The sequence below is a fragment of the Cynocephalus volans genome, chromosome 1 (assembly GCF_027409185.1).
Source record: "Cynocephalus volans isolate mCynVol1 chromosome 1, mCynVol1.pri, whole genome shotgun sequence".
Classification (NCBI taxonomy): domain Eukaryota; kingdom Metazoa; phylum Chordata; class Mammalia; order Dermoptera; family Cynocephalidae; genus Cynocephalus; species Cynocephalus volans.
Window position 1 is genome coordinate 19,568,061 of NC_084460.1, and position 15,692 is coordinate 19,583,752.

Sequence of the window (15,692 nt, forward strand, 5' to 3'; positions counted from 1 at the left end):
TGCAAGACTAGAACACCAGAGATCATGTGCTTCCTCTAATAGTATTTGGCCTGCTTTAAATAAAAATAGCAATAATTTATGCCAGTTTTTGAAAGACTACTGTGTGCCATACTACATAAACATTGACATACTAATCTCACTTTATCCTTAAGACGAGGCAGGGACTCTACTAGGGTCTTTTATAATTTGACTAATTGACCCCTCGAGATTTGAATTTCTTCCATACAGAGTGTGGTTGGGAAAGGGCTGACATCTAGCCAGCCAGATCTGTTGAATTAGCATTACAGTCTCCTGGGGTGACAGAAGTTGCATATGCTTGTAGGTTACTGGCCCTCTAGCCACATTCTGTCTGTTGGACTCCAAAGCCCCTGTCCTTCTCATATGCTAGATGAGCTTTTTGGTAGAGATGGCATCTAAATTCCTCTGTATAGACACCACCAGGGGACATTCTCAAGTGATAAGTTGAGGTACAAATGCTTTATGTCAGTGATTAACTCACACCTACACATCCACATGAAGTATTACTTCATGAGCCAGTCCATCTTGTAGATGCTGGGGAAATAAAAGAAAGTCTCAGGCCCAGCAATCTTGTGATATACTCAAAAAAAAAAAAAAAAAAAAAAAGATGATATCACCCGAGGAATTAAAACCAACACCCTATCTTTCAATACACTGAGGAGAGTTTACTCTTATTCATCAAATCACAGGGACCAGCCAGTCTTCTTTCTAAATGCTTTGCAGGTATTATTTAATTGAAATTCACAAAAAGCCAATCAAGAACTCTTCTCCCTCAGTTTTGAAGATGAAGTAGTTAAGTCACAGAGAAGTTAAGTGCCAACACCACATAATTAATTAGATGTACTCCAGCTTTGAAACTCTTTTGAGTGGGACTGCTATTCTATGTTGCCTCTCTATACTGCTGTTCATGATAAATATCAAATTATGTCATAGAGAAATAAGTGAAGTAGTTTTTAAAAATACACCTGAACTTTTGGTTCCTATTGTGATTGTGGAATTCATTCTTTGTACACTTGTAAAATGGCACTAAATAATCTTGCAAATGCTAGGAGACATCATCTTAAATTTCCACCGGAATCAAAACTGGTTCTTCCAGGATTACAGGGTTTTATAATAACTTGTCACAATTTTTTCCCTTCATCCAAGTCATCAGGGGATGATGTATAGAGATGTCATACACCAGCTGAAGCATGGACCATCAGCTTTGTGGTGTAAAGAGAGAAGAGGTCAAAGTTAATCCTTTGTAGCCCCTCACTGGTTTCAAAAAACTTTTTGTTTTCCTGGTGTTATGGACTAACCATTTTTAGGAGTCTCATTGGATTTGTTATAACACTGTGTGAGTTATATTTGGAGAAGTTCGGATTTCATAAAAGAACTGCCAAGATCTGTAGGCAAAGTTTTCTCCAAGAAATTGCTCCCTGTTTAATGATAAAGAGAAATCCCATTTCTTGAGGCACTAGGGAAGAGTGAGCGTGATGCTTAAGTAGGTTTGGAGAGGCAGGCCTGGCAAAGTCATACTGTCGGGTTACTTGTTTCCTTTAACTGACCTCACCACCATAGCAACAATAAAAATGATGTCAACAACAAAAGCAAAGTGCTTGGCTGAGAAAGTAAACAAAAACTAAAAAAATCTATGAATTCCCAACTAATAACATGTGGCATAAAATTATTAAGATTTTACTTTTACACTTAATAAATACATTGATTTTCTACTTAGATGACCAGTTCCAGAATAAATACAATGGGTCAAAAGATGTTTTAATGTACTTTTATGATAACCATCCTTATTAATGACTAACTATAAGCTTGCTAGAGCTATTTCTGTTACTTTATAAATCACTTGCATATTAACGTGCCATTTGTTTCTTCTCAATAATTGGTTAAATGCCTTTATTTTCTTCCCTATTGAATATCTAGGCAATTCACAATGCCAGTGATACAGAAATTTTCTCAACGAAGATATTTCAATCCAGATGAGACGTGGTCAAAGTGGCAGAGTAATGGCCGAAGACCTCGTTCAGAGACAATGTTGCTACATGTAATTGAAAACCTTGGTAATTAAATCTTCATGATCTTATTTTGGCAATTCGTTTCTCCACAATTAAAAATATAAATCTCTGAATAACTTTGAGGCAACTTAGAGCTTTCTGTCTTTTTAAAAATTAATTTGCTCTTTTAATGACTCATAATAATCTTACACATTTATAGGGTAAAGTGTGATATTTCAATACATGTATACAATGTATAATGATCAAATCAGGGTAGTTAGCACATCTATCATCTCAAATCTTTATCATTTCTTTGTGTTGGTAACATTTAAAATCCTCTCTTCTAACTATTTGGAAAAATACAATAAATTTTTGTTTACTATAGTTACACTACAGTGCTATGAACACTATAACTTATCCCTCCTATCTAGTTATAATTTTGTATTCCTTAACTAACTAGAGCTGCCTTTCTGATATCAGTTTTTGGACTAATTAATTTTTTTCTACTCACCCCCAATTTTTTTACACAGAAGGCCAAATTTTAGAATATTTTCCTAAGTGAAAAAATTTATCAGATAGTGTAAACTGGAATAAGAAAAGGGTCTAATAGATTGAATATTCTCCTTAGTTTTAAAGATTTAGAAAAATATGTGGGCCATTTCACAGAACCTTCTAGAAAGAGACTCTAAAAGGCAACCTTTAAGATAGCAAATCCTGTCTGAAAAAGATGCATTCAGTCACTGGGTAAATTTGAAACAGGAGCTTCCCTTCGGTGTGGGTTAAAGTACTGACCTTTTTTGGCGAGGCTGTTGTTGGGTTCATACTTTTCAATCAATACTTGGACTTGCTCTTGTTTTAGAGGTGGGTAAAGTATTTCATTTAGCCGGGGATCTCGCTGCTTTAGGTTGATAAAATCCATCATCTGATCAACGGTAAGGTATGGTTTGCTTTTGGCACCACTAAAAGTAATAAAAACCCAAGAAATTAGAATTTTTTTCCACCAAATCTCATTCATGCCTTTAGCCACAGGGAAACATAATCACACCATACCTGATATGAGCATGCTGTATTGAAATTCTTACTTTGCCCTGAAAGCGTAGTGCTTTTCTGTTATACTCAGTGTATCTCTATGGGGTACAAAAAGCCTTTTGTAATCACAACCACTAATCCCAATGCCTCCCAAAGATACCAAATGCTTAAAGAAACCCTCAGTAGGAAAACACCGCATAGTGTGTGTAAGGATGTGCCACTGCAAATTGAACATAGAGGTACAGATCATTTTTTGATGACACTAAACTTTTAGTTTAGTTGTTGAACACCCATATCCCACTTAATCATTTAATGGTATTTTATAGTTAAATTACATAATGGTATTTATTACCATTAAATAACCTGTTTGGGCATGTTTTTCTATAGTCAAGCTTCAACAAGAGCCTATAACTCTGCAACACAGTATGATGCAAACTACCCATTTAAATCCTGACGATCCGAAGACGAGCTCAATGGCTGAAATGTTGCATTTGTTCAATAAATAATTGATGACAAAGAACATCACAAAGCAAGAATATCCAATGTCATTCTCAGGAGCACTATTTGCCTATCTTCCATATGAAAAAATCCTTATTTTGTTTACCAATTCCACATTGATTTTCTGTCACTGTGTGGATTTCAGTATATCAGGCAGAAAAGGTAAACTGCTACTTCCCCACATTTGTCTTGGTTTGTTTATTTGTTTCTTTTCTTCTCTTTCAGTCTTTTTGAAAAAGGAATGCCTCTATAAGTTTATAATTTCTAACATAAAAGCAAATAATTTTTCAGCTGGGAGGGTTCCTTGTACTCCAAACTTCCCATTTCACTAATGTGGTTGAGAGAGGTGGAATGACTGGTTCCCAGTCCAGAGTTCTTTGTGCTACGTAAGTCTGTCTCTACGAAGCCAAGAAGCCTTCTTGTTCTACCCATAATCTGCAAACCAGAACCACCTGAACATACTAAAACAATTACACTCAGCAATAAATCAAAGCGAACTTCCACTCATTAAAAGCAGTGGTTGCACCTCAGGGATAAGGATGTGTGATCATGTCCAACAGATCACAAGGGAGCACTGCTTTTAGAACGTGGTGTACATCTCCCTCTATTCCTGCTCAAAATCCTGCTCTAGCCACCCTGAGTATCAATGCAAGCTGAAAAAATGTGGCTTAAAATGTGTTCTCTTACAATTCGGAAAAGATGTTATCAATTTCAGGTCGAGGGCAAAGGTTGTTCAGGAAAACTCTGTACACATCTGGAGTGAAATCCTCTTGAGGTATTGAATCATTCTGGGGAAGAAACAACAGGGTCAGCAAATGGTCTTTTTCTTTTCTTAGCTTCTTTCCTCCCTGTTTTCTTCTCTCTCTCTCTTCCCTCCCTTCCTCCTTCCTCTTTTCCTTTATTCTAGGAGGTCAGGGTAAACATTTAGAACACATCTATGAGGTCCACTTAGAACTCATTTTGAAACTGGCTTTGGGGTGCCAAAATCTTTATTTTCCATTGCTTTTTCATTTTAATTTAAGCTTTAGAATTTTCTCCTACTAAAAGAATGTTAAGGCAATTTCCTGAAAACATTTACTAAAATAAGTTAGACCCAGGAAAGACAGAGTCGGTTTACCAGATTTTTTGTTTTGTTTTGTTTTATGGCTTGAGATTTTTTTTCGATTGTGGTAAAATATATACAACATAAAATTTATCATTTTAACTATTTAAAAATGTAAAGAACAGTGGCATGAAGCATATTCACATTGTTGTGCCATTTATCAGATTTTTGAATGAATATCTTTTTAAAAAGCAATGACGGTAGAGAGAGACATCATCAAAATGAAAACATAAATTCCAATTTTGTGACATTTTTTCCCAATGTTTCCAATGGTTTAAATAGCCTGATAAATTGTAAAACAGTTTTCATAAGTAGAACAGTACCAGTCATAATTTTTTACTGATTATTCCTGCTCTTATTATTTCGGAAGTAAGTCATCAATGTAAAAGGCCATTTTTATAACTTATTTTTCTGTTTGGTCTGGCTGCCATGGAAACCGGAAGCATGTATTCAAGCTTTTGTTAACAGGAAGGACATTTTTCATGTGGAATTCCTATTTCAGGTATTTGTTTATATGATTATTTTTATTTTCAAGCCCTTAAACCAAAGAAAACACCCTTCCGTTTGCCACATTTATGTTTTGAAGTGTAAAATTATTGTTTGAATTATTGTCTGAAATTGTAAACTGTTTGCATCACATAAGAGAACTTAGCTCACCACTTGGCAGAGAGCAGGAGTCCCACATTTGTGGAATGAATGAATGAAGTAATATTTCCTTTATCAATCCATTTACAGAGAGGGAAAGAAATCTATTTTGCAAAATAGAATTTTGAGACAACCAAACCACACATGAGCCATTATACACAGAGATGTATTATACCATTAGACATAGGCTACTTTGACTCAAACTTTGAAATCATGAGCATAAGTGGTTAAATTTAAGAACACTGGGAAATTCTCAAGGGTTGTTTTCTTGGTGATCTGCCACTCATAAAATGGGGATAAGTACAACCTGTAAACAGGTTTTCGAAATTCCACTTGCTTTATAACAAGAGAGAAATTCTTTTGGCTAGAGGATGCACATTTTTGAGGGCCACCCACTCTCTGAGTTAGACATCCACATCTCTTTAAATAGTTTTGTTGATAGCTGGATATGACCCTGTCTATCCCTCTCTTTGGCTGAGATACACAGAGAAGAGAAAGAATTAAAATGAATGGCAAGAAACACTCAATGGTGCAACTGGCCAACTCAAGTGCATCCAACTTTATTGGATTTTATGAACCCCAAGTGGGTTCTCCCATTCTCCCTCCTAAATAGAGCTCTCTCCACCTCCCCCAACCTCACCCAGCACACACATAAATTGGTTTTATCTGAGGATGTCAATAATTGCCTCCCTTCTCTGACTGACCTCTCTTTTTCTTCCTTCTTGTCTTAGTTTTAAAGTTCTTCCTCTGGAAAGCCTTGCCTTCCCCCAGGACTGGGTTTTGTCTTCCATTTGTGCTTCTGTCCCATCTTGCTGGTTTCATATTTCAACACTCATTGAACTGTATCGTGTTCCCAGCTGGGTGATTCTCTCTGTTCCTTGCTAACCTGCAGATGTACGTAAGCTAGGACATATGCGCTGCCTGTTAACTGCAAACAGTGTGTAACATATAGTAGGTGCACAATAAATATTTACTAAATGAATGAATGCAATTTATGAGAGAGGTGGGAGTTGATAGTGAGGACCTATGTGTTGTATTTCCCCTGGAATATCAGATTTAACTGAAGTCATTTACATAAGAGTCTGGACATATAATTTCATGGAACAATATGCTTTACTAAAATCTAACTATTGTTTATTTACCAGTTGTGAACTAGAACTTTCTATTAAAGGATACAGATTAATGAGATAATATGAACAAACGCAACATTATATTCATTGCCAGTTGGATATTAGCACATAGAAGAAAGAAAAACAATTCAATACAGCTGATTTCTTTTATCTCATTTTTTCCTTGTCCAACTTGACGATGAGGAAACCCAAAGTCTTTGGGGACAGTAGGTGAAAATGAGAGAAAAAATATTTTGTATAAAGGAGTTAAAATAAATTAGCATATTGAAAGCTAAGGTGAAGGGGTATAGGGAGGTATTTAGGAAAAAGCTATGAACAATTCCTAATTCTTTACATTTTAAACAGGACTGAAATTCACAAAGCTCATTCACATACATTCTCTTCCTGAATCTCACAACTTGGGGAAGTGGATGGCACAAATTCATTTTTTCTGTTTGACTAGGAGGAAAGCCAAGGTTTAATAGTCTAAGGATCATGCCCAATGTTCAAATATTCCTGAACCCTTCCCGACCACACCAGCTAGAGATGACACATTTTTTCTTTGTGTCTGCAATCTACCTTTATATTCATTCATTATTGCATCCATCACACAGCTTTTTCTTTACTTTTTATATTTCTGATTTTCTACTAGACTGTGAGTTTTTGAGTAAAGTGACAGTCCTATCTAGTTCGTCTATGTTCTCAGTGTGATGGTTGACATAGAGTAGACACCTAATCAATATGTGCTGGATAAACACAGGAGATGCAACAAGACCTTGGGTCTTCTTGTCTTGTAATTTAGGATTTGGTTCAACACATCCAGCACCCATTATAAAACAGATTGTCAGTGACTATTTGTTGCTATTGTTACTTGAACTTTTTGAAAGGTGAATTAAGAAGGCCAGTATAATCTGAATCAAGCCCATTTATTCTAGAAACTTCAAAGTATTGGCAAACTTTAAAAAATGGAATTGTTTCAATTCCATGCTTCTATACAAGGAAACTCAAAAGAAAAAAGATTTTTTAAAATGTTGGTGGTAGTACTGGCCCTATTTGCATTTCCAGATTCCATAGACCTGGTAATGTCACGTCCACATGCCTAATTAAAAATAAGACGAAGGAAAATTCCATTTACTGTATACCAAGCATACAGTTCTGTGAGCTTTACTTGAATGTTTTTATTTAATCCCCAAGTGAACTCTATGAAGCTGGCATCAATAGTGTCCCACTTTTACAGACAGGAACACTGGAATGCTGGGTGGTTACAAAACTTTTCTAACGTCCTTGGTGAGCAAGTGAGGGGGGTTGGGGGTAGTGGTGGGGTCTACATTTTGAATCCGGATCGCTTGATTCTGTAACTCACATTATAAACCAGTAAATTAAATGTTCATATAGTTTTTGGATGGTAGTGTGTATTTTCTTCTTTATACATGTCTAGATTAAAAAAGTAATTCTATGATGAACAGGTATTTAACATTCAGAAATGTCATTTAAAACATATTTATTGAAGCAGACTGTAATGAAATGAACAGAGTCCACATACAGATTTTTTTTTCTTGACAAATTGATGGATTATTTCCCAGTAAATTCAGAAATTCAACCTATTCTCAAGATTTTTGTTGTAAAACTATAATTCAAATGTTGAATTAGCTATATACTACATGAAATAATTATAAATAAGTCACTCATAATGAACTGAATATTTAATATGGTTTTAAAATAGAATTTTGATATTAGTGATCATATCGCAACTGCAAAAATTGTTTCTGATTTATATTCAGGATGTAAGGCATAGAAGAAAGGCAGAATCTGCAGTTACACAGAGAAGTTCTTTTATAATTTTATTCATAGTATTTATGAGTAAAACTTACCGCATTTTTAAAATCCCAAATAGCTAGTTTTCCTTTATGTTACAGGTCTGTCCATCAACTACAGTAAAATCCATTACTTAAAACAGATACACAGATTTATTTCTTATCTTCTTCATTAAAATGCAATTCCATACGCCAAGGCTATGGCAAGACTACAATACAATTCCAGTGTCCCTGAGCTCTTTTCAAATTAATAAGCCTTAAATCAAGAGAATTTACTACAAATAAATTATTTCCAGTTCTCAGAAAGTTTGTGGGCAAAGTGGTAATTTTCTGAATATGGAAAGGTTTTCAAAGGCCTCACTGGGAAATATGTTTGGATTATTAACAGAAGAACAGTAATTGCTTTGTTTGTCTTTGTAAATACAGTACTACTTTCTAACAATTAAGGTAACTTTAGGCTAACAACTGTAATTGCTAAAGGAGTATCCTCTCAAGGAATGTGTTATTGCAATGTATTATGTCGGCCAGGATACAAGTTCAAGTGCATTAATTATCCCTAACAATGTGCACAAGGATAATGTTTAAAAAATCTCAACAGGATATCCGCTGTGTTTCTGGTAATGTGTCTATTTACAGAACACAATTAAATGTAGTTTGAGTTACTGCTGGCTATGAAATAGGCTTCCATTTATACAGAATTATTTACCATTTTTATAACGCTTTTCTTCTGTGGAATGTCTTGTTAATATATCCATAATCTTTTTGCTAATTAGTGGATATTTTCTAGAGCCACTGTTTGGTAGGTATGAAATTACCACACAGATTTAAAATACAGTTTTGATGTGCTCTAGTCAGTTCACAGAAACATTTATTTCCTAGTTCTGGAACTGTCTTTGGTTTTTAGATTTTAAAAAAAGCATTCTACTTCTACAAGTCTTCCAAGTAAATTATACTTTACTATGAATAATTATCTTTCAAAACTTTATGATGGAGGTTGATTATATTTTTAAATATCTCTAGGTTTTTTTTCTCAGAAACTTGTCATTATATTTAATTTGCTAAAGTTAATTTTTTTTTCCAATTTCAGCATAACTCCTGTTACTTAACTCACTTGCCTTTTAAAGTGTCTCCAGTTGATATTGGTCTGAAAATCTGAATGTGTAATAGGCATAGTGGCTTGTAAAGACTCAATTTATGTTTATTGACTGAAATGACAGAAGATAATTGTTTAGAAAATTGTAATTATATAGAAAATTGGTTGATGGATTTGATTTTCTCTTCAGCTTCATGTTCTATTTCTTCTTTTCTTTAGCTGGATTTATAATACTAAGTTAAAATTCTTGATCATTATATTTCATAAGATGTTATCCAGAAAGAGTAAAATCAGAAGTGACTGAAAAGGAAAAAATATTATTTGCATGTCTTTGCAAATCCATCTCTTGTGCTTTCTCCTTATGCTTGAAAGCAGTGGTCTTCTCAGTTGCTCAAATTCAGTAAATTCTTCCCAGCCTCAGGGCTTTGCACTGACACAAGGTTTTCTTTTTCTGGAATGAGCTTCTCTTATCCTAGGTGGTGGCACTCTTTTATTTTTTAAGTAGCATTTCCCCAATTTACAAATGCATTGGTTGACATGTTTACTGACTAGTTCACTAGAAGATTCTATGGTTCTAAAACCCTGGACTTCACTCTGTTCACCACTGTGGTCTCTGTGGCTGTGAACACACAGTAAGAGGTCAAAAAACCTTTGTTGAGTCAATGACAGGACCTTGACTGTGACATCTTTCCTATTCCAAAGCATCTAACAAAAGAGAAACATTAACCAAGTTCAAGCATTTTATTTGGCTTAAAAAAAGTGAAAGTAAAGATGTTTTGGGGATCCTTTGCTCAGCTCTGCTCAGTGTTGGCAGCATCAGTAGCTTTTTTCACCTACTTGTTAGAAGAAAAGAGACAGTGAAGAGGCACTCCTTTTTTTCTTTGACCTACCAAAGTTGTTAATAAACTTCACTTTTCTGAAAAGTATTCGCAACACAAATTGGCTGATGAATTTACAATACTTTTTTTCATAATTCAATCATGAGTTTAACACTGGCCTTGCAACTTTTTTCAGTGCAACTTGAACATTGCTATCGTGTTTCAAGAGGCTCAAAAGTTCTTCCTATAAAGTTGGTTTTACCCTTAGGTAAGTGTTTACTTGTTGCTTAGATACTAGGATAAAAAATAAGTTGAAATAGAAGAGTTTTACATATAGCTCAAGAAAGAGCTTTTAGGCAATAGACTCTGTTCTCCCAAAAACAATGGGAACAAATCACTTTAAAGCCAGTTATGTAGAAATGACTTGAAATGAGGGTAAATTACCTTATTCTAGATAGTGAATGTGTATGGAGTACCTTGTATGTGTCAGGCATAAAACAAAAAGCATGTTACATGCTTGTCTTCTTACCTACTTTATACCATATGAGCAAAGTAGGCAGTCTCCAAACGTTTTTGATTTTGCTACTCTCTCAGTGTAAGCTTTTTGAACACAGCCCTGCAGAGTATGCAAATATATTTACTTATAAACATGTGGTACCGTACTAACTGCTTATGTAACTTATAAATCTTAAAACTAGAAATTTAGAAAGAATGAGATAAGAGGAAATGAGTATTTCAAATATCTTGCCAAACAAAATGGCCTCACACTATCATTAGCTAATATCTCAAGAGACATCAAGAAAGGGTTTATTGTTACATAGGTTTGAATCCACATTTCAAATGGTCTTCTTGATAATGCTGACCTTTTTTTGACTAATTTTTTTTATCTTACTTGATTAGATGATGATGATGATTATTTTTTAATCTACAAAAGGCAAAAGACATTCTAGGTTGAAATATTGGGGTTATGGGAGTGAAAGAACATAATAACAGTGGTTTCATATGTTGCAAATATTAACAAATAATTCGTGGGCTTTTTAATTTAAAACAATTACGTTAGGTAACATTAGGGATAATGTTGATAGTATTGTATAAATTGTTAAGAGCTCTTTAGCTATGCCATCTTCACTCGGCCACATGCTCACCCTTGAAGATGGAAGACTACAAGCCTCTAAGGCAGTTTCAACTCGCTTTCGGTCTGCTGAGAACAAGCGATATATGCTGTGAAGAGAAAACACCATGAATGAGAGATGCTTAAAAGGTATATGAATCACATCACGTAGAGTTGACGCCAACTCAGAATATTCCACTGAATCAAAACTATTCATTATTCACCTTTAAGAATGAAAAGGTACCCATTCCTCCATGCATCTGCATCTGTGTTCTGAAAGATCATGTGTGCATTTTAAAATTAAAGTGTCTAACATAAAATCAATATTTTGAGACAATGGTGATGACCAGACTGTTTCATTAAATAATGTCTATTATTAAGCACTAAATTCCACATCCTTACCAAATCTGTCCCCTTGCTGTTACCCATTGCCCAAACTGTGTACATTATGTTATTAATAATTTAACTTTTTTTTTTTATTATTAATAGAAGCTCACTGGTAGATTGTAAGTCAAAAGTTAAAGACTTTTGGCTGGATATAATCTAGAGATTTACCTTCTTTGGGCACTAATTTCATTTTAAGAAACAGAACTTAAGTACTGGACTGTTTAATACAATAATCTGAGTTTATGGGTTCTAGTGAAACAGTAGAAAATCTGGTATCTGGAGCTCACCAATCCCACAAGGTATATGGTAGAGGTGAGTTGCTGTCTCCTTTAGGAAGGTATTGCTCTTTAGATTTTCTTCCTACTCTTGACCTGCTTAGTCATTTCAGTTCCTTGCCTGGCCCCTGTTGGCACTTGAGTTTGCAACCCCTCCTTTAAGGCTAGAGTCATCTTGGTAGAAAGAGGCACCGAGGTCACCCAATTACCTCTCCTGAGATGGATCTGAATCTCAGAAGATTTTTTTGGGTTTAGCAATGAGGTTCTCCGCAAGTCCCTCTGCCCGCTTCCTGCTTTAGTGTTTCTTGAACATGATGCCCCAGGAAAGGGGGACCCCCCAGGGAGATGTCTATGAGGAAGCCACTAGGGGACAGGGTTACCACCCATTTTCATGCTCCCACTTAGGCTGGAGGAGAAACAAAATAGAGCCATGGCACAAATTCAAAGCTATGAAAAAAGAAAATGAATAATGGGAAAACTCATGAAGCTTACTTTTTGAGAGGAATGCGCCCTTCTGGAGTGACTTGCAGCTTAAGTTTAGTATAGCTGTTGAAGAAGAGGAAAAACAAGCATTTAATTTTTTAAAAAGCTTTTTATTGAAGAATAAAATACACAGAAAAGGGCACATGCTTATATATGGTTTGCTAAATTTTCACAAACTTCTGAAGTCTCTACAACCAGCACCCAGATTGAGGAAAAGAAGAGTGTCACGTTAGCAGCGTCCCTGAAGCTCCCCCACCCCCTCTTCCAGAGGGAAACCATGATCTTGACTTTAAACAACACGGATTATTTTTGTTTGTTTTTGCACTTTATGTACACAGAATTGTGTTCTTTTGTGTCTGGCTCCTTTTACTCAGCATTATGTTTTTGAGATTCATCCATATTTTGCTGATAGTTGTCAATTATTCATTCTCTTTATTGCATGGCCTTCCACTGTGTGGATAGGACAACTGAATTTATCTCTTTAACTGCTTACAGACATACAGGCAGAGAGATGGAGCAACAGAATTCTCAAACACTCCTGACGAGTGTGTAAATTGGGAATACCACTTTAGGGAGCTTCACACACTACAACCCAGCAGTACCACATCTAGCTGTGTATGCAACAAAGATGTTTGCGATACGTTCACCAAAAGTCATATTCTAGAATGTCCATAGCAGCTCTTTATAGGGAGATACTTATCTGGAATAGATATTTGCAGTAGACAGTGATTAGCCAATTAGCTATAACATGCTGTTTCAGATAAAACATCTTATCTCTATGTCTCCTTCCACTGACATTGCCGGGAACAACAGATATTCTAGAAATGTTTATTAGATGAAGGATAGTAAGATCAAAGACAGGGTAAAAAGGAGGAGGAAGAAAGGGAGGAGGCAGAGGCATGTAGGACGGTTCTTAGGTAACAAACTCAGGAGACAGGGTGATCCCATGAAAAAGCACTTAAATGAAGATCCATGATGCCCTGACTAAAGCTAAAAGGGATTCACAGATGAGTAAAAAAGAAATGTGGCTTCTGAAGTTTTAGGTCTGGAATGATGGGTATGTCTTACATAAGAAGAGGGGAGAGAGAAAGCTATTAAATAAAATAGAGGAGAATGTATTACTTCTTTTGCTTGTGGTTTTAATTTAAAGGCTTCCCAATCTCCTGAACAGCCACAGCCTCCAAAATGAATACAACCAGCTTTCATCACTGCTCATCTGGAATAAGTCATTATTTTCCTGGGTTAAATAACTTTTAAAAAGGCCATTGCAATTCCAGAGTGATTTGCTCATGTTTTGCTTTTCTTTCCTTCTCCTTTTCCTTCTGCTCTTCCCTTTACATCCTTTCTCTTTCTCTTTTCTTACTAATACTTGCTGTGACTGTCTGCAAGGGCTGGAATCAGGACATCAGTCTATTGATTTAAGCAGGCAGGGAAGTTATTGTGACATCTATCAGAAATCTATGACTCTGGAGAAATGAGGAACGTATGCTTTTCATTCCCTTCCTCAGAATGATAAGTGACAGGACATGGGCAGATGTAGAAGAAGAGGACTCTCTGAAATGAATAGTTTTTAGTTCTGAGCACAGGCGCCAGGATTTGCAAATGTGTCCTCATTGTGTGTCAAAGGCACTGACATCCAGGCAAACTCAGTCCGGGCATAACACGAATGTGCAGTTTGGAGAAAAAGCGATCTTCCTTGGAAATCTTCCAGTTCTGAACAGTGGAGGTATCAGTTCTCTAACAAATCCCAAAGGGAAATTTATGTTTATCATTGTGAGAAGCCAGTGCAGCATAAACAAAAGATTCACAAAGGAGAAAGGAAACTGACTCAGAAGAAGCAACACCCTTAGCAATAAAATTAGAGTGACTTACGCTTTTTCCAGAAATGCATCCCTGGACATGTTTTGGGCCAGCAGGTTTGTTGCCAAACTGAAAACCTCATTTGTCCATTCCTGAAAAATGTAAATCACACTTGAATTAGCTTACATACTGCACGGTCATTGGACACATGCTTTTAGCTCAGCTTCCAGGAAGACAAATTTGTTTAACTTGTATGCCAAAGGGTATCACTCCTTCCCCCCACCTTTTTTTTTTTTTTGGTAAAAATGAATAATTAGATTCAAATCCCACAGCGACTCTTCTTTTCCTAAGGAAACATTCTTTACACATAAGCAAACTTTTTTCTGCTTTTAAAATTGATAGGAAACTGCTATGCTGCCTTTCAATGACTGAGTACTTTTTACTATTTTCCTTGAATTATAAACAGACAAAGTTATAGAAAAGTTTTAAATATGGTCAAATATATTTTCAACAGAACTGCAAATATAACCTTCCTACTTTACTAACCATGCCAAAGAAGCTATCCCAGGGATCTATAAATGCTACACATTCCAGAAGTTCTTTAAATCAGTTGCAGTCACAATGTCACAAAATACACAGTACTCTCCTTCCCCCAACTCTGCCAATCCCTCATACTCTCCAAATATTGATCCCCACCTCACACCATTCACTAGTGATCTCACTTGTCATCCAAAAGATGGAAAAGCGGAAGTCTATGAAAAAAAAAATTGAAACTCCACTCTCAGTTATGATTTTGAGCATGCAATAAACATTCTGGGCCCCAAACCTCAAAATTCTCTAAAAGCAGATGACATGAGGGCTAAGTAGTCATTTATTATTTTTGTAGTGAACTTGGCTCTCTCTTCAATAAAATAAATGTCTTTTAGTTCAACAGCTTTATCACCTAATTTTTTGTTTTCTCTACTGTGATTTGGTTTGTCTTTGTGTTTTGCTTCCTGACTTAAGGCACTCATGATATCATGTAATACAGCAACATTTGAGATGGGACTGGAGGAACAGGGGCATGAGTGATGAGAAAGGGAAGAGGGACTTATAAGCAGAGAAAACTGTCTGAAAAAAGAACCAAAATTATTGACCACCAAACTTGATGTACACACAGAAAAGCATCAGAATAACTTTTTAACAGCTTGAAAATCAATTTTCCTCAGATTAGGTGATTTTAAACTAAGAGTAATAACTATGGCACTCATTTTAAAAATATATTTCTGGTATAATACCTTCTGGGCTAAGGGTCAAACTCTAGACTTTTCCAGCTCCATGGCAACTTTATGCATTAGTAAAAGTAGTTATAATTGAGGGTAATTTACAATTTTGTACCTTTGTTGGAGACCAATTCCACACCAGAAATAGCTCTAGCATTATAAAGAGTTGGGGAGATTTAACTTCATATGACCTTTTAGATTGAAAGCTAAGGCCTCCATTATATCCAGTCCAGTAGAAATAAAATGTGAACCACAGATGT

General features: G+C 35.6%; 1 protein-coding gene across 1 annotated transcript in view; it reads right to left on the reverse strand.

Annotated features, from left to right (window-relative positions):
- The window catches only part of PLCB1 (phospholipase C beta 1), a 682,047-nt gene that overhangs the window by 198,957 nt on the left and 467,398 nt on the right, over positions 1–15,692 (reverse strand). Inside the window, exons 5-9 of the mRNA XM_063090151.1 lie at positions 14,243–14,322; positions 12,380–12,433; positions 11,260–11,335; positions 4,221–4,321; positions 2,799–2,965 (exon numbers count right to left, since the gene is read on the reverse strand). Coding sequence (XP_062946221.1) covers positions 2,799–2,965; positions 4,221–4,321; positions 11,260–11,335; positions 12,380–12,433; positions 14,243–14,322 — 478 coding nt within the window. The remainder of the gene's footprint in view (positions 1–2,798; positions 2,966–4,220; positions 4,322–11,259; positions 11,336–12,379; positions 12,434–14,242; positions 14,323–15,692) is intronic.